Source organism: Cnephaeus nilssonii, assembly GCF_951640355.1.
Source record: "Cnephaeus nilssonii genome assembly, chromosome: 9".
NCBI classification, from domain to species: Eukaryota; Metazoa; Chordata; class Mammalia; order Chiroptera; family Vespertilionidae; genus Cnephaeus; species Cnephaeus nilssonii.
The window spans coordinates 8,668,044-8,687,790 of record NC_137080.1 but is presented as its reverse complement, the minus strand read 5'-3'; the positions used below and the strand labels follow the sequence as shown (position 1 = coordinate 8,687,790).

Genomic DNA, 19,747 nt, shown 5'->3' with positions numbered 1-19,747 from the left:
GAGTACTTATCTAGTCTAGACAACTGCTTAGAGACAGAAAGTACAATGGTGGTTGCCAGGGCCTTGTGGGTGGAGGAAATGAAGAAAATGAGGAGTTTTTAATGGGTATAGAATTTCAGTTTTGTTAGATGGAAAAGTTATAAAGATTGGTTGTGCTCTAATGTGAATATACTTAATGTTACTGAACTATACATACACTTAAAAATGGTAAAAATGATAAATTTTATGTTATGTTAATCTTAACCACCATTTTAGAAAATGCAGTATTTTATCATGTGGGAGTGGGTGAAAGATACCTGACATCTTGGAAATTTTGCCAATGCATATACTATTCATTCATTCATTCATTCATTCAATAATCATGTATTAAATACCTGTTATGTGCTGGACTCTGAGCTGCATACTGGGGTTACAATACTTACTAAAATTTATAAAGCACTGAATCTGTCAATGTCATGCTTGCTAACCACCCTCTTCACCCCCCAAAGCACTAAACTTGTATAGTTAAATATTCACAGCTGCTTTCTACTGACCTGAATCATGCATGAGAAATTAGTAAACAAATAGTAAAAAGATTTGAAGTTCTTGGGAATAGGAAGGAGTTGGACAGCATGGTGATGAAATGGGGAGACATGGGCCACAGAATATGAACTAGACTTGAAAATGGCAAGTCAGTGCTCTCTAAGGATATTAAGAAGTAAAGGACTCCTATTTGAGGCTGCCAACCTAAGAGCTAAGTCGTTTAGAATGGGGGAAAAAATGGCAAAGTCAGACACACTCAACCCAAGAAACCGGTACTTGGTGAATTTTATGGCAAGGGTAGTTTGAGAACCATCGGCACAAAATTGTGGACAATATTAACAAGTGCGAAGGGCAGGGAAGGGTAATACAATTCCAGCTGAAAGGGAAGACAGGACTTACAAAGGGGAGGGCCAGTGAAAGACAGTGTGGTCTGTTTATTTGGGTGCGGGCTGGAAGCAGGAAGCATGAGCTTCCTTAACCGAAAGACCCTGGAAGCGCTATCTTTAATTCACTTTATCTCATCCTAGGTTTCTTTTCTTTTTTTATTTTATTTTATAGGAACCTTTACTCCACCTATTCTTCCAACATCTTTCTATGTCTCTCACTCTCTTTCCTCCCCACCCCCCCCACACCCTGGAACATTCTATTTATTCATTTAAATATCTATTGAGTAACAATTATATAACAGGCACTATGCTGGGCTCTAGACATTATGCCCTCAGTTTTCCTATGCCACATTTGGTTGCACATAACAAATCCTGGATTGCTGCAATTTCTGCTCCTATACTGGTTAATGCAAAGTTAGTTTCACCTACTAATTCTCTTACCTTTTTCTCTCAGTCTTCAAGGTATCTTCATTGGGGCTGTTCCTTCTACCTGTGCTTTCAATCTCATCTGCTCTACTTTTCCCCTCTGTGTACCCTCAACCATTTCCTCTCTGCGGACCCATTCCTTCAATCTACATGAGACCTTCTCAGGTCTCTTCCATCCTAAAATTCCTTGCTTGTTTTTATATTCTTTAGCGACCACCCTATCTTTCCCTTCCCACTCTCATCGAGTTCTCAAAGGAATGGCCTTCACTCCTTTTCATTTCCTTATATTCCATCCACTTTTCCACCCACTGGATTTTCGCTTGTGCCCACACTATCTACCAAAACTCCTTGCTAAGTGTCCTCTTTGTCAAATCCAACTTCCCTCTATCAGTCCTCGTTTTATTGGATTTTCTGCCCCATTTGGCGCTATTGATCACTCTCTCAAGTTTTCTACTTCCTTAAAACTTTTTACTCCTCAATTTCCTTGGTTCTCACTTTTCGTTCTGGGATATGCTTTCTTCACAAAACCTTTGAAGGTTGATGCAATCATCCATGTTCTGCTTTCTTCATTCTGCATGTTCTTACAGAGAAATATTGAATAGTCGCTAGTATCCTCAATAATAGTCAAGTTATAAAAGCCGATATCTAGGGTTACATGGTAACAATGGCATAAAATCTGGTTTATCTTTCTTCTACACATGTGCTATGTTTGCATCAGTTCATTGGAGTTGCAGATGTCCCAGTTGTTTGATGCTTTGTCTCTATTTCCTAAAGACCCTTTGTGTGATCTGGAATTGGAATAAGCTTTGGTCTCTAATGGTGCTGAGTTAATTGTGAATCCCTGAAAAAACCCCAATGAATAAGTCTATTAGAAACCAGCTAATTCATTTTGTCATTTTCTGGATAATATATTCCAGTGCAGGCAGCTCATTTTTTAAACAAGTTTGCAATAGACAATTTCCCCTCAAGGTTAATATAATAGGCAAACACCTTTTGCTGCGGCAGACGGCAAGAGATAAGAAAGATTAGCTTACATTATGATTCATTATTTCAAAATGTCAGAATAAAGTGGATCTGCTGCATCACCTTAGCCTCTCATACTTTAGAGGAGGGAGTACATGTTTTGCTTTTATAATGTTAATGGATTCACTCTTCTCTCTCTCTCTCTCTCTCTCTCTCTCTCTCTCTCTCTCTCTCTCTCCCTCTCTTTCTTACAGGCCAAATTCAGATAATCGGCGCCAGGGTGGCAGAGAGAGATTGGCCAGCAGCGGTGACAAGGGCAGCTTGGCCGTGGAGTCTGCCAAGGAGACACGCTACTGTGCAGTCTGCAATGACTATGCTTCAGGCTACCATTACGGAGTCTGGTCCTGCGAGGGCTGTAAGGCCTTCTTCAAGAGAAGTATTCAAGGTAATAGTGTGTTGAAAACAACAAATTCCATTTTGAATCCTAAGATGGGAAGCAACAGAGAAAGGAAGACATATGACCAGCCACTTGCACAAAACCCTAAAACCCAGTAGATCCCCTGGAATCTTCGTTAGAAATATGAAGAAGAGATAGGAGCTCAGGGAAGCTGCCATTGAGTTCTTATGCTTCTTCCATTTGGCAAGATCCAGAGAGTCTTGACCAACTCTACAGGCAGAGGGTTTCAGTAACTGGGGCTCAGAGTGATTGGGGGATGGCTAGTAGAGGTCTATGGGTTGCTGGCAACTAGGCTGATAGGATACAGTGTGATATTAATCGGCTGTCCATAGATACCTCTCCACTTGGGCTTGGTCCTGATGAGTAGTCTGTTCTGATCTTTGCTCCAGACCAATGCTAACATAACAACATATTATTTAGCTGATACTAACTTAACTTAGAAAAATTATATTTATGTTTTGGTTTAGGTTAGTATAAGCCTTTTAAGGCTCTTCTTCCATCTTTGTTATCTCAATAGATAACATGACCTTTTGCTAAAACGAGAAGAACCAGTAACTGGTGACTTGCCATAGGGTCAAGCACCTATCGTGCTGTACCCAACAGTTATTAAGTTTCTCCCTGTAACATTTCCTTTGCCTGCGTGCCTTGGTCCTTTTCTTGTGTGTAGTTTCCCAAATACAGCTTCTCGGATGTGCTGCCCGCTGCATTTTATCTCTACTCCAGGAGTGTTTATTTGCATTTAGAGGGTACCCTGGGGGAAGCCACGATCACTTTTACTACATAAACTATCCATGCTAAAGATCCTTTCTTTACCAGGAACAGAGCTCTGACCGCAGTGTAGGCTCACTGCATCGCTTTTTGTCTTAACAGTGGAGCGTTTTTCTCTGTTCTGCCTCCTTCACCTTTCCAGCTTAAGCAAGTTTAGTATATAAATACTAGGAATATTTCAGATGGAGTTCCTCATGTTGCCCTGATATGGATGAAAGCCGGGTTGGGGGGTGGGGTGGGGTGAGACACACTATTTTTCCTTCCATTGCTAGTAGGATGGCCTTTTTATTTATTTATTTATTTATTTATTTTTAAAGCTGTTCATATCTAATAGAGTAGTATGTGAGGTCAAGTTGGTCCTTTTTAAAAGCATTTTTTTTGGACAATTATTACTTTCAATATCTTAGAAAACACTGTAAGTCTTGGATTTTAATAAAATTACTGATATTTTCTGATAGTTTTTGTTTTACATATTCAGTGATGGCGAACCTATGACACGCGTGTCAGCGCTGACACGCATAGCCATTTCTGATGACACGCGGCCGCTGAGGTGGCCGCATGCCGAGGATGAAACATTTGCTGCTCCTGAGGATGAAACATTTGCGAAATAATGTTTTTTCCTCAAAGTGACACACTACCCGAGTTATGCTCAGTTTTTTTGGCGAAGTTTGACACACCAAGCTCAAAAGGTTGCCCATCACTGACATATATGAACAAGTATACTAGTATATACATACATAAATATCTATACATATATTTAGAAATACATATGTATGCATGTATATTTATATATACAAAAACATGTATACATATGTGTAAATAATGTATTATTTAGCTGTTACTATCTTGATTTAGAAAAAATACATTTATATTTTGGTTTAGGTTAGTATTAGCCCTTTAAAGTCTTTTGCCACTGATGTTTTACTGTTCATTTGATTTAATATAATCTAAAATACCATTATGTTCTCCAAGTATTTAATCTGGTAGTGAAAAATCATTTGACAGAAGTAGGGTAGGTGGGTAGGTTCAACTATAAAATTGGACAAGTCATTTATCTGAGGCTGAGTTCCCTCAGCAGGAAAAATGGTTTAGTGCATCAGTCAGCAAAGTTTTTCTGTTAAAGGACTGGATGTAACTGTTTTAGGCTTTGCAAGCCATACAGTCTCTGTTGCAGCTACTCAGCTCTGGCACTGTGGCCTGCAAGAAGCCATAGACAGTATGTAAGTAAATGGTGTGTAGCAATAAAACTTTATATACAAAGTCAGTTAACTAACTGACCAGACCTATCCTGTGGGCCACAGCTTACTGACTCCTGATTTAATGAATGGAAAGGGAATAGATGGTTTCTAAGTCTAATGTTGATTATTCATGTTTATTGAGAACTTACTCTGCATTTGTGCTAGATGTTCTGAGTGAAATAAAAATATGTGTGACACACAATCTATCATCCCACAAAATTTAGAATTTATTTGGGAAATTTACTAGGAAGGCAAAGGTACTTGTTCTCACGAGGTAAGCAGAGAATAACTCAGTATAGATAAAGTGCTACTGTATTATAATGATAAGGAAAGCAATAGGTGAAAATAAGAAAAGAAAATATTGTCAGTTATATATGTAACATTACCGACATTGAAAGTAGAAATGACCTTCCTCCAAGTAACAATACCAATATTCTTACAGATTATTTTTGTCATAATTATTCACCATTTAGGAATGAACTATGTAACTTCACATCAAAATTAATATTGTCTCCAAGAATTAAGACATGAAAACAGAAAACACAGGAAAAATAACTTAAAAAATCAGTGAAGGAAATAATAGCTTATGAAAATAAAGCTTATGGTATGGCATTAACTCAAATTTAAATGAGTTTTAAGTTGTTTTAAATGAGATGAATATGAGTCCAAAATTCTGGAATAAGCCTAGGAACAAGGCAGAGTTTTTAGCTTTTAGAGATATGGAGGGACCTTAAAGATGATGTTCACTCACTCATTTAGTTGTTCATCAGTTGCTATTGGGCAAAGCACTGTGCAAGGCCTTGTAGAGACAATTATAGGACAGACATGGTCCTTACCCTCATAGAACTTACAAAGAAACTGGCAATTAGCTTGCAGTGTAACAAGTGCCAGGGTGAGGGTGAGTGCAGGTTCTTCCAGGAGTCCAAACTTCACTCGGTCCTCGCGGGGGTGGAGTCAAGCTCGGAGAAGGTGTCCTGATTTAAAATGAGGCCTGAAGGATGAGCCAAGTGAGGAAAGTGAAGGAGGGGATGAGTGTTCAGTCACAGGAGTGAGCAGAGGAACAAAGTCCAGGAGGTGAGATAGAGTTTGGGGAGTTCTGTGAATAAAAATTAACAAAAAAAATTTTACCATTAGATTAAACGAAGACATTTCTGGGCCATGTGTTTATTTCCTTTTTACTTAAATGATTTGTCCATGTATTTGATTTCTTTGTGCATATAAGAGGGACATACCAGAGCGAGTTTGATGGGTTTTAGTCCCATTTTCTCATCATAGCCTTGAAAACTTGCAACTAAAAAGTTTTTCTGAACTTCCCTGGCTCTTTATAAATTACATTGCCCCTCAAGCCTAGTCGAGGACAGTGAAGGGTCTGGCATGCAGGTAGGAAGTTCTGGAGATGCCGTAGCTCTCCCTGTTTTTCTTGTTACTTAAGAAAAGAGCTTAGAAGTGAGTATCCATCAGATTACTCTAGTGCTCTAAGTGTTTCAGCTGAAGAGGTAAAGTGTTTGACTTGAAAGCATACAAATTTTCATCCACTACTTGGTGTACAAACCTGATTACTCAAGAAATTGAGTATTGGCCTCCAATGGAACATGCTTTTCCCCCCCTTAAATGTCAAGGATACTGCTTAAGGGAGGGGGTGAAATTGGATAGTCTATGACTGTATTAATCATTGCAGGTGGAGAAGCTGTGTCTGTTAAGATGTGTTGTGGGCAGAGACTCTTGGAAGAGTTATATAAGCAGATTTGGTTCAGTGGCCAGGTACAACTTTGAGTATTATTCCAAGAAAAAGGACTCCACTGAGCACACTGCTTATTGCATATTATTTCAAATGGTCATGAGGCACAGTGCAGGCTCAAACCTATATATATATATATATATATATATATATATATATATATATATATCCCTCACTATGCTGCCACTTCATATAATCTCTCTCTAAGATGTATATAGAAGATGCTTAGATCAAACAGACATGGTCAAAGACAGGTGTTGGCTTAAAGGTTAGCTAAGTTCAGGAGGACATGGTTTCAGGGTGGGGTCTGGTTATGGTTCAATGTAGTAGGGGCCTTAAATCCAACAAAGATAAATGTCAGCCTGATCTGCTGGGCCTTCGAAGGCATCAGGGTGAGACAATCCAGCACCCTGGATAGCTCCTTCAACAGCTGCCCAGGGTAAGCAGAGACTTATTTCTGAAGAAATTTAGGCCGTTCAGCTAGCTTCATTCACTTTGCCGAGCATTATTAAAAGAGAATTTAGCTCCTTTATGCTTAAGGACTCACCTTTGCTCAGCCATGATGGATTTTAGATTTTACGTTTAGTTTCCCATTTCTAGTCACCTTCTGGATTGACATGCGCGCTCATGAATGGAAGAGGCCAGAGGATAGGGAGAAGTGGAGGCTGCCCTGTCGTTACAGAACTATTTTATCTCAGAAGTCCTTTCAGAGATATGGCTCAAAATGGAGAGCCTGGTAATATATGCACACAAAAATACGAAATCTTTGGTCTCCACATTCCACACGTGCCCCCTATAGTCTGGTCTCCGTGCAATGGTGGGAGAGATCTTTGAGAGATGTTATTCAAGTCATTAGGTCTTGCAGTTGAAACTCTCACTGCACTTAAAGTCCAGATTGTTTTCTATGGTTTAAAATACTACACCTGATCTTACTTGTGCTTACTCCTCCTCCTCCCCCTCCAGCCACACTGGCCTCCCTCGTCCCCCAGTGCACCAACCCGTTCCTTCCTTGAGACCTTCACACATGTGGTTCTCCTTTTCCCTTTGCTTGCAACACGTGCATCTTGGCTGACTTCTTGTCATTCAGATCTCTGCCCAAGATCACTTTCTCGGAGAAGTTTTCCCTAAAACTTCTATTTCCCTTCTATTTCATAGGCAATAAGAAGTCTGGAAAAGAATTCCAGAAATGTGAAGTAGCATAAACCAAGATACATTCAGTGGAAATTGAGTAAATTATCCATGAGAGAAGAAGGGACTTAACTGTCCTCTCTCTGCCTCTTTATGTTCCCTCTTTAGCTCTCTACTGTAGGCATTCTCCAGCATCTGTAATCTCTGCTCCTCTCACTTTCTCATTTTCTCCTCCGCCTAGTGTCCTAGGCCTGTGGTTGGCAAACTGCGGCTCGCGAGCCACATGCGGCTCTTTGGCCCCTTGAGTGTGGCTTTTCCACAAAATACCACGGCTTGGGCGAGTCTATTTTGAAGAAGTGGCGTTAGAAGAAGTTTAAGTTTAAAAAATTTGGCTCTCAAAAGAAATTTCAATTGTTGTACTGTTGATATTTGGCTCTGTTGACTAATGAGTTTGCTGACCACTGTCCTAGGCTATCTCATACATATATGTTTATGGGTTGAATTGTCTCCCCTCCCATACCCAAATATATTGAAGTCCTAACTCCTAGGACTCAGAATGTGGAAATAGAGTAATTGCAGATGTAATTAGTTCATATGAAGTCATAATTAAATATGACTAATAATATCCTTATATGAAGAGGGAAATTTGGGCACAGAGATTGGGAGAAGGATGCCCTAAGATGACGGAGAGGGAGACTGGAATGCTGTAGCAGGAGGCCAAGGAACCCCAAGGATTGCTGGTCAACCACCAGAAGCCAGAAAGAGGCAAGGAAGGGTTATTTCCTACAGGTTTTAGAGGGAGTGGGCCCTGCTGACGCCTTAATTTCAGACTTTTAGCCTCCAGAACTGTGTGTCAACACTTGATGCTGTTCAAGTTACTCATTTGTGGTACGTTGTAATGACAGCCCTAGGGAGCAATATTTACGACCTAAAGTGTTAGGGCTATGCAAACATCTCTCAGATCTAGCTCCTGCTCCAACCTTGCTTTGTAGTGAGTCCTGTGTGTCTTCAGCGGACACTAGCTACTTCTCCTGGCTACTTGTGCCTACTCCTCCTCCTCCCCCTCCCCCTCTGCTTATATCAGTTCCCACACCATTCCCTCAGGCACCCACACTTAGAGTCAGTGTGGGTGCCTGAGGGAATGGTGTGGGAACTGATATAAGCAGAGGGGGAGGAGGAGGAGTCAGTCATTTTATCTTTGCACTTTGGCAGCCCTGCTGTTCAAAGAGTTCCTCAATCTCGCTTTAGACGGTCTTTCCAATTGTTTTAAAGTAACTGTTTCAACTTCTGAAGTAAACTCTTTCTTTAGACTGGACTACTTGCTGTTACCCAAATATGACCATTCCACTTCTTTGCTGGGGATTTCTTTCCAGATCTACCTATACAATTTCTTCTTCCCCAGTCAAAAGCAACGATCCGCAAGCCTTCTCTGATGTCAATGCTGGAGTCTTTCTCTCCCAGAGTATGGTCCATATTACTTTGCTCCCATTGCTTAGCATAGCAGGTACTCATATATCTTCTTTAACTGACTGGGAGTGCCTCAAAGGTAAGGCCCAAATCAAAGCCTTATAAGCATCACTCAATGAATAAATAACAGGATGAAAGGAATGTGAGGATCCATTTGCTTTAGTCAACACAAAACCATTATGTTTATTCAGTCATGAAGATAGACAACAAGACAGTCTTTAATTAACATTATCTTGCCAGGGGCATATAGGAAAGACCAGAGAAGGGAGAGAATAGATGCATGAAGACTAATTTGGCTAATGTTCAAATATCTTAGAGATACTAAAAATCTGGACTTTTGGTATTTGTGAACTGGGTGAAAAGGGAGTAAGATGAAGGGCATTATAGAGAAAGAATCTACAGTACTTGAACATAGTTCAGTATGGGATATCTGGAAAACAAAGGAGTTAAAGAGGTTCAAAAACAGAGGGAGAATGATGATATCATCCCCTGAACTGGGAAGATCAAGAGGAAGGTCAGTTAGAGGGGGGATAGGATGAATTCAATTCTAGACATTCTGAGTTTGACATGATAGTTGGATATGGAGATTGAATTATCCAGCAGGTACAGAGACAGAATCAGTACTCTGCAAACAGTTGGGGGTGGGGATGGAAGGAGTTGAATCAGTTTTCTCAATTAATTTTAAAGACACAGTACAAAGAATGGCTTAAATACTTCCCAGAGGTTGTCCATTATTAATAATGGAGAAGTAACTCCCCAAACTTCCCCTTGCTTTTCATAATAATAACAGTTCCCAGGATCTTAACAAAATGCTGCTGTTATTAAAAGTGTACATTCAATTCCCTTCTAAACAGGAAAATCACAAATTAGCCCAATAGGACCAAACACTGGTCTCCAGGAACTTACCGATTTGAGAGAGAACATGCTGATACCAACATATTAAGCTGCACAAATAGTAAACGGCAGGAGCAATTATAAGCATTTTCATAAAAAAACACACACAAAAAAACCCAAGATTTTTTCCCCCAAATTATTCATACTGTGGACGTCCATAGACATCTTTTCTGACCCAGAGATGGCCTAATCCTTCCATTATTTCTCCTATTATTTTTTACTCCCCATCCTGTGAGAACACGCATGTTGTGCAACAGAGAAATAAGACTATTGAGGCTGAAGGACAGAAGAGTTTTCATGTGTATACACATGAGCTCTCATGTAATTTTCACAAGAAAGCATTTATAATAAAACTTTTTATTTTCTTATTTCTTATTTTTTATTAATCCTCACCTGAGGATTTTTCCCCACTGCTTTTCAGAGAGAGTGGAAGGGAGAAATGGACAGGGGGAAGGAAGAGAGAGAGAGAGAGAGAGAGAGAGAGAGAGAGAGAGAGAGAGAGAAACATCTTGAGAGAGACACATGGATTGATTGCCTCCTGCATGTGCCTTGACTGGAGTCGGGAGCAAACCTGCAACCCAGGTATGTTTCTTACTCTTTAATGCTACGGGACTCAGCTATGAGTGCACACATGCATGTTTGCATTTGAGAAAAGGCTCAGAAAAACAAATCATGTTCTTTCCACCTAAGAAATAACCCTCCTCCTCCTCCTCCTCCTCCTCCTCCTCCTCCTCCTCCTCCTCCTCCTCCTCCTCCTCCCTCTTCTTCTTGCCTTTGGCCAAGTAATCTTTATCTTGGGGATAATTAAGACAAAATGCATTTAACAAATAAAATCAGTATAGAACCCCCATTTCTTGGCAGCTCCTGTGGACACAGCTGAAGCTTTCAGAGGTCTTTAAAAACCATGGCAACAAATGCCTTTGAAGGGTAAGCAAAGGTTCCAAACGTTTTTAATCGCTGCTGTTTTCATGCTACCACTTCAAGCATTCTTCATCATTTTTTGTTCATCTGATTGAAATTAAATTTCCAATTTCCCAACTAAGTGGCACTGTCCCTCTCATGGAATTGACGATTTCCATTAAAGTGGTAGAGTATGAGCCCATATATAGCGCTTAAGCTCATCAACAATTCCATTAGAAAGCCTTACTTATGAGTGGCAATAATTTTGCACAAAAATTATAGGTAGCCTTTAATGGGCACATTTTCAAAGGGCACCGACTAGCCCTCAGAATAATGTGCTGACTCTGTTTTCACAAAACTTACCCCATGGCCTAATCCTGCCTAAGTGGCTCTCTCCTTCGTGGAAAGCTGCTGTCAATACCTTGAAAGTGCTGCATCTTTTTAGAAGAGAATGGCCTGTTTCCCTGGTACTCATTCAAAGAAAAGTCACTTCTGAACTATATGTTATGCTTCACTCTTTCAGAGCTATGTATGCAGGCTATGCTATAACCTGATCGCCTGGCTTTTTGGACCGAAAAATCACTATGTGCAAGAAAAACCTATTTAAAAAACTCACCATCTACTTCATACAACTTCTTCTTGCTGTGATGTTAATTCTCCATCTATGTGTGAGTGATGGAGCAGATTTGATATGTTGAAAGGAGAGAAATGCCTTGAGAAGAGCATACAGTGGGAAAGTGTTCCAATTATTTTCCCCACATGTTCATCTTCCTTTAGCTGAAATAAAAAGATTTTATCCTTTCAGCTGCTTAGAAATAAAGGAACAAAAAATACAGTTTAATAATTTTGCTGTGTAATAGATACTATCCCCCCTCTTTTCTTTGAGAAAGAATATATGGATTTTCAATTTCATACAAAAAATACCATCTTTACTTGGTCTATTTGGCAGTTTCAAAAATCATGGACCAGGAAGTGCAGAGTGAATGAGTAGAGAAATTCTTAAGTCATCCCCCAGGGCTGGGTTGCTCGATTGCATTGATCAGTATGATTTTTGTGTGTGATGGAAATATAAGCACAATGATTTGAGCGGATGGCTGCACCATGTCAGTGTAATTCATTAAGTGGTGTGCAGGATGTTTTCTTTACCCACCAGAGAAGATGAATTACAGTTCTTAGGATAATCAGAATTCATAATTATTTTGTTCCTTTGACACCGTAGAGTTGCTAATAAAGGAATTCATTTAAAGGTAAATGTAATACTCTGGTTTCTCTTCAGGTTGCATAAAGGTATAGAGAAGTGCCTGTGCCACTCCTGCTAACCGATGCCACAGTGGTATATTACAGTCACCGTGGAGATGGTTTTCCTCTATTTTTATGTTTTCTGATTGCTAGCACGCTCATTACTCTGAGCACACCCGTCCTTTTCCTGCAGACCAGCCCCGCGCTCGCCTGTCCTCCCTACCTCATTGTTCGCCATCCCTTGTGCTGGTCTCCCTTCTTACCAAGCTGATTTGCTCCACGCCCTCACCCACCCCTTGTGGACTTGCTAGTCCTCTGCCTGTGTGTTCTGGTACATCCCCTTCTTTCCCCTTCTCACCATCCAACCTAACTTCTAAGGGGTGGTCTCTCTCTCCGTTTTTGTTTTCCTTGTTGCCCTCGACTTAGCACTTGTGTACATACCTGCAGACCTCCCTGTCCCAGTGGCTGCCTCTCCTCCACCCTCCCAAGAGGGCCAACTCTCTGAACTCAGGGACTGAAAACAGGGTTTTTCATGCAATGGATATTGATTGAATGGCCATTGTATTTTAGTACTGGGAGAAAGGCAAATCCCCAAATCCAATTCAGGACTCAGCTTGCACACAGCTGGAAAGGTTGTGAATACACGTGAAGCCATAGAAGAGGTAAGCTCAGCACTACAAGAGATGCCTCCACACAGTCTAAAGGGACAAAGCTAACACTCTGTGTTGACAGGAGGGAGCAGGTACAGTGTTCTGGAGTAAACTCGAGGACATTGTGGGGGAGGCAGTGTGTAAATTGGTGTCTGTCCAGTGGACCTAGCAGACAGTTCCATTTCATCATAAGCATCCTGTGATTTGTTGTTAGTGGTTGCTGCTCACTTATGCATGTTTAATATGGTAGCACATCATATAGCATTTTAAAAGAGTGTGATTTTCTTTACCATTTGTGATATTTTAAAAACCTATTCTGGCTGGCATGGCTCAGTGGTTGAGTGTGGACCTATGAACCCAGGAGGTCACTGTTTAATTCTTGGTCAGGGCACATGCCTAGGTTGCAGGCTTGATCCCCAGTGTGGGGCATGCAGGAGGCAGCTGATCAATGATTCTCTCTCATCATTGTATTCAGAAAAAGTGGCTCCCTGAAAAGCACTTTATGAGCAGTGTATGGTATAAACGGCCCTTAACAGTACTGGTATTTCTACGAAAAATGGATCTAAGATTAGGATTGTGACTCGGCTGCCCTTGATTGGTTCAGTAAGCTGACAATACCTTATTTTCAGATGTATCTGATACTTGATGTGGAAGAAAATAGTTGGTCCCAAGCTGAGACATGTTTAGGTAGGCTCATCTTATACTCCACAATTTTTATGTTTGCAATTTTCTTGATATTTTATCTTCTGTTTTTAGTTTTATGAGATATGTATGAAAGGATGTGATTTAAAAAATGACTAGAGACTTTTGCCTCCAAGAGTTGATGTAAACTTTCCCATAATGTGGACCATTAGTGGAATATAAACTTAGGTACATCTCTTAGGTATCTCTCTCCCTCTCACTTTCTCTCTGAAATCAATAAAAAAAAATATTTTTTAAAACAACAACCTATTTCATGCATATCTCTGCAATGTTGTCACTATATAATAAAAGTGTAATATGCTAATTAGACCCGACATCCTTCTGGATGTCCTTCCTTCCAGACAAATCCGCAGCAGGTGGGGGCCAAGGCAGAGGTGGGGCCAGGGCCAAGGTCATTGCACGAATTTCATGCATCAGGCCTCTAAGTTATCAATAAGTCTGTGATGTATCCAAAGTTTGATAATACTTTGTTTCCAGGATGTAATGTGCTATTTCAACTTGTTTTTGAAGTCTGACATGGGAGTGATGTTAATAAAAATCTAGAAATGTTCCTCTATAATCATATATAATGTAGCTATCATGGGGGTAGATGTATTTGATACTTGATGTGGAAGAAAATAGTTGGTCCCAAGCTGAGACATCTTATACTCCATAATTTTTATGTTTGCAATTTTCTTGATATTTTATCTTCTGTTTTTAGTTTTATGAGATATGTATGAAAGGATGTTATTTAAAAAATGACTAGAGACTTTTGCCTCCAAGAGTTGATGTAAACTTTCCCATAATGTGGACCATTAGTGGAATATAAACTTAGGTACATCCTTTAATTTTTAAAACTGTGGCAGTAAACTTGATCTCAGAGAAGGAAGAAAATGGTTTGATGAGCTTTTATCAACTAGAAACAGGGTTTTTGAAGGATTTCAACTCCTCTCCCCTACTCTCTCTCTACAATACTTCATCTTCAGGTTGATACTATTGATGCAATTGGTGTAAACATATGAGATAACAGCAATATATGAGTTCAGATCCCAGACATGTGTTCTTTCACTCTGCCACCTGGTCTGGCTGTGTGCCCTGCTGACTTACTGCAGGGAACACAGTCAGGGAGGAACCAGAGGGGCAAGGAGAGGAGCCACAGGGGCAAGGTGTGTGCGAGTTCACCTTTGGGCTGAGGAGCCCCTGCCTCCTTTGTTCTCATGTCAGCTTACAAACCAATCAAGGGCAGCCGAGTCACAACACTAATCTTGGATCCATTTTTCGTAGAAATACCAGTACTGTTAAGGGCCCTGTGTACCATACACTGCTCATAAAGTGCTTTTTAGGGAGCCACTTTTTCTGAATACAAGAGAGGAGAAAGAGTAGGAATCAAGGGTTTCTTGTAAACATTTTCTTTTATGTGTGTGTTTACATGTGCATGTGAATACATACACACACATAAGTGCATACATAAATATACATATTCACACACATAGAGAGGGAAAGAAGTATGTATAAACTTTGGAGATATGCACTGCAAAATATCAACAGTGACTATCTGTGAGGACTATGATTAAATTTTATTTTTTGCTTATTTACATTTCTATTTTTTCACAATAAGCATCTTTTACTTGTGTAATAAAAACACTATTTTAAAATTCATGTTGCAGTTCATTAATGTCACACTAGTATTTTCTCTCCTCTTTCCTCAGTAGAGAAAGATTGTTGCATGCCTAGCACATCTTCATACCTTATTTTCAAAACATCCAGAAGGACAAGTGCAGCTTTTATTTTCTTATTCATGAGCCCAGGTGAAATTGTCAGGTGGACATTACGTAGCTGAGGCCAGTAAAGTATTATTCCTTCTGAGTTGTTGAAAAACCATAGCAGAGGAGGTGAAAGGCCTTGTGTTAATGAAACCACCAGGAGTCCAGGTCCTTAGGGCAGCTGGCCAAACCAGCAAGGATGAGGTATTTCCATCATGAGGCCAAACCGTGATTGTGTATCCTAACTGCACAACCCCAGGGGGAAGAGCCAGCCTTGTGGGAGGGACTTGGGTGTTTGAGCACAGTTGCATGGTAGCAGGCCTGAAACCCTGTTGAAATGAAGAATTGCAATCCTGATGTCCAGAGGCAGCAGCTCTCTACTTCCTTTCCGTATTCCTGAAGTCCCACAACCTAAAAAAAAGTCTCCTTTATGTTTCTAAAGGATGTCCCCACTGGATCAAAATCTTCACATTTAGTTATTTAAGAGAACTATTATTAGTAAGAGATTTCCAGCTTTGATCTGAATAGGGATGGGTAACTACTGACATTTCTGAAGCTGTGAGTTGGAATGTGGTTTTCTTCCCTTGGTGTCTTAGCCTTTTGGACTATGCAGTCAGCATTTCCCAGACCTTTCAAGAAAAAGGATCACTTTGAAAGGGGATACAATCTGAGGGCATGACAATGGTCACACTCGTCCTCAGTGTCCCCCGATTGAGAAAACGCGTCCTAACAAGCTTTCATTAAAGGAGTGTTGCTTTCCTATGCGTTGCATCTTATGTTTGCCATGAGGGCTGCACACATATGAAGAGCATGCTGCACATGGGGACTGCATGCATTAGTTGAGCAGTCTGTGCACTACTGTATCTTCACCTTGATTGTCTGCCCTTTGCCAGAACTCCCTGTGCCAATCGCACCAAAAGCGACTGATGACATGAACTCTAGCAATTCATTTTGCTCCTGTTTCTTCATATAGAAATTTTGTATTTTTTCTTCTGAAAATAGTCAGGTAAAGGGAAGAAAAGTCCTCTTGAGTTATCAAGAGTTATCTTTGTCCATAATGGATTAAATCACTGTAATGGTTCTATTATTATTATTGATGTTATTATTATTATTATTTTTTTTTACAGAAGGCCTTAGGATAGAAAATTTCTCAGAGACAAGGAGCTGACTCCCTGGTCTTCTGGGATGAACTGTCTGAAGTCCCAGGGAGCTCTGTGCTCTGTATTGGTATTGGTGGCTCGTGGCTGCCCCAGGTCAGACAATGGTGTAGGGCATCTCCTGTGATAATGTGTCCCTGTGAAGAGCTGTTTCTTCTTGCCTCAGGGCAGAAACAGAATATTTTATTGCATTAACTCTTAGAAATATCCAAAGAGTGACTAAGTGATTTTCTTTTTAGAGATATTAAATTTTCCCACCTCTTTGATAAGAGAGCTCTTTTAAAAATGCTACTATTACTGTTCCTACTACTGAGCCCCTTTGTTCTTGTGTAGTTTGCGTGTGTGGTGAAATATGCTGGAATCGTGAAACCATTGAAGTAGACAAGGTGAGAAGTAAAGAAAGCTGGGTGGAACTGGGGACCAATAAAGGGTCACCGGTGTATATCCCGGCAGCTGATGGGGGGCATGCCAGCACCACATGGAAGGACTGTTTTGCCCAAGAAGAGCCAGTAGCCGATTCAGAAGTAGAACTGGCAGTAGTTCACACCAGACTGGGTTTTGAGGGAGAGGGAGGGGGTGATCCTGAGATGTTGAATCAGAATGACTGGAAGAATAGTGAGGCTGATGCTTGAGAAAATATTTTAAATGATATATTTTAAATGATATATTTGGACCTTTGAACAATAGGACTGGGTGTTGAATTTGAGAAGTGTTCTGGACCATCTTGATCCACTCCTGTCTGTTTTTAGTATTTAATTTGTGAATTAATACATTACTTTCAATTTTTTATTTTTTTCCTCTCTAAGGAGTTTAGCTTTGAATTTTAAATCGAAACAAGACCACAATCACACCTTGTCTGGAGCCGACCTGCTAAGGACTACCCTTTTGCTTAAGACCAGAACGGGATTAGGGATTGCTGTGATTTATAGTTCATGGAATTAAGTAATTTAAATTCTTAATAGTATATTTGAAAGGAAAGGAATAGAAATAAAAGACTGAATCATTTACCAAGAAATAACAGATTGATTTATTTCTGCAAGACTTGGTGGAGATTTGTTCCTTTTTTCCAAACTGGCTTTGTTTCAGTTACCAATTAAGTGGGGTGAACTATTATAAAAAGGCATATGAATCAGATTGCTGTAACATTCTTCTATGAAAATCTTCACAGGAGCAGTCATTAGGTGGGGTCCAGTAGGTCCATATGTGTCAGTAGGTCCAGAAGGGGTCATATTCATTAACATTTTCTTTTTTCTTTCTTTCACCTGTTTTTTCAACTTTCCTGACTTACAACACAGACAATAGAACAATTATTCTTTACCCGCAATGTGTTTTTGTATTTTTAATCTGGATCATATTCTGTCCCAATTTATAAAATATAGCTATTAAATAATTATTACATGATAACTTGCTTTACAAGCTATAAATTGTTATAGAAATATTAATGATCATTATTATGCTTATCAACTGTGTAGTCTTAGAAAAATTATTTCATGTATTTGGACTTCTCATTTTAAGTGACCAAAATACAATTCAAACTAGCTTTGGGGGAGGGGTGGGGTGGGCTGGGAATGAGTTTTGGTGAAAGTACTCTTTTATTATTATTATTATATATTTTTATTGATTTCAGAGAAGAAGGGAAAGGGAGAGAGAGAGAGAGAGAAACATCAATGATGAGAGAGAATCATTGATTGGCTGCCTCCTACGCACCCCACACTGGGGACTGAGCCCGAAACCCAGGCATGTGCCCTGATTGGAAATCGAACTGTGACCTCCTGGTTCATAGGTTGATGCTCAACCACTGACCCATGCCAGCCAGACTGGTGGAAGCACTCTTGAGTGTCTTAGCTAGGGGTGCAGACAGATCTCAGTGCCCCAGGCCCAGGGACCCACAGCCTGTCGGGATCCCAGCCTTGCCTCAGTTTCTCTCTGTGTGCCAGCTCCATACTTGCTGTAAAACTGCATTTTCCCAAAGGTGGGAAGCAGAGCTGGCAACAGTTGCCACAGCTCAATCAGTGACATTCTTCCAGTAGCAAATACCAGAGAAGGACTCTGGCTCTTTGGTCAGATACACACCCCCTGAACCAACTGGTCCTGCTTGCCAGTTGGCCGCCATCATAAGCAGAGCCACATTTCAGAGGCGATCCTGGAGGCTCAGCCCATGTAGGGGGCTGTTCCACAGAAGAGAACAGCATTCTGAGCCATACACCCCATTGCGTCTACTGTATCCGATGTCTCCAATCTCCCATTTCCTCAATGAGAAATGGCACAGTGATTCCTACTGGCGAGGTTGATGTAGTGGTGAGAGATCATGCTTAACCTACTGCGGGTGCTCTGTGAAGTCATTATCATCACCTCCATTGGCTCTATCAGGGTTCCTCTAGGAGAGCTCTCTGCTCTGAAGCTAAGTAGAGCAAATGCCTCAATGTTTCATTATTTTGCTTCTAAATTGATCTGTACCCCTTACTTCTTAAATATGGAATTTTTTTCTCATATCTACACCTTAAAATTAGTTAACATTTCTACTACAAAACCAAAAAGAAATTCAGAGTTTTGTCAACTTCTCTGTGGACATTTACCTCTTACTTTTGCTTCTTTAGTTTATGGAGAATGTCAAGCTTCAGAGAGCAGAGACAGTGTATTTTTGGGTCTCTTAATATATTAGGCATATAGCTTCTTGCATCTAGCAGAGAATTGAACTTCCTTGAATAAATAAAGTTTCTTAATTGTTGTTACTGCTATAGCACTTCTTCTTTTTTAAATATATTTTTATTGATTTCAGAGAGGAAGGGAGAGGGAGAGAGAGATAGAAATACCAATGATGAGAGAGAATCATTGTTCAGCTGCCTCCCGCACATCCCACACTGGGGATTGAGCCTGCAACCCAGGCATGTGCCCTGACTGGGAATTGAACCCGTGACCTCTTGGTTCATAGGTCAATGCTCAACCACTGAGCCACGCTGGCTGAACTATATCACTTCCTTTTGTAAAAATTTTTAACTAGACTTCCCTTACTTAAAATATACTTCAAAAAAGGAAAAATAGTGTTTAACTTCCATAGTATGGAATTAGAGGCAAACACTTTTTAAATGAAAACTTGTTGGATGTAAAAATTACTGGAGTAGACTTTTCCTTATGGTGAGGTGAGTCCAAAGAGTCCAACTCTTGCTGTGCTCCGAGGGTGGTACTAAAGAATTTAATCTCCTTAGGAGAGCATTTCCAATGAGTGGGCTCTGCTTCTAAGCTAGCCTAGCATTTGTAGTAAGTCAGAAAAAACACACCATACTTTATAATAACCTTTATAATTGCCACTTCAAAATGGGCATTTGGACTGGCACAAAATTATTCATCAATAGAGAGTAGATTTCAAAAA

At 40.2% G+C, this 19,747-nt stretch overlaps 1 protein-coding gene across 2 annotated transcripts in view; it reads left to right on the top strand.

Annotated features, from left to right (window-relative positions):
* Positions 1-19,747, top strand: part of ESR1 (estrogen receptor 1) — a 303,086-nt gene that overhangs the window by 125,427 nt on the left and 157,912 nt on the right. For both annotated transcript variants that reach the window (XM_079779825.1, XM_079779826.1), the window contains exon 3: positions 2,552-2,742. In XM_079779825.1, coding sequence (XP_079635951.1) covers positions 2,552-2,742 — 191 coding nt within the window. The remainder of the gene's footprint in view (positions 1-2,551; positions 2,743-19,747) is intronic.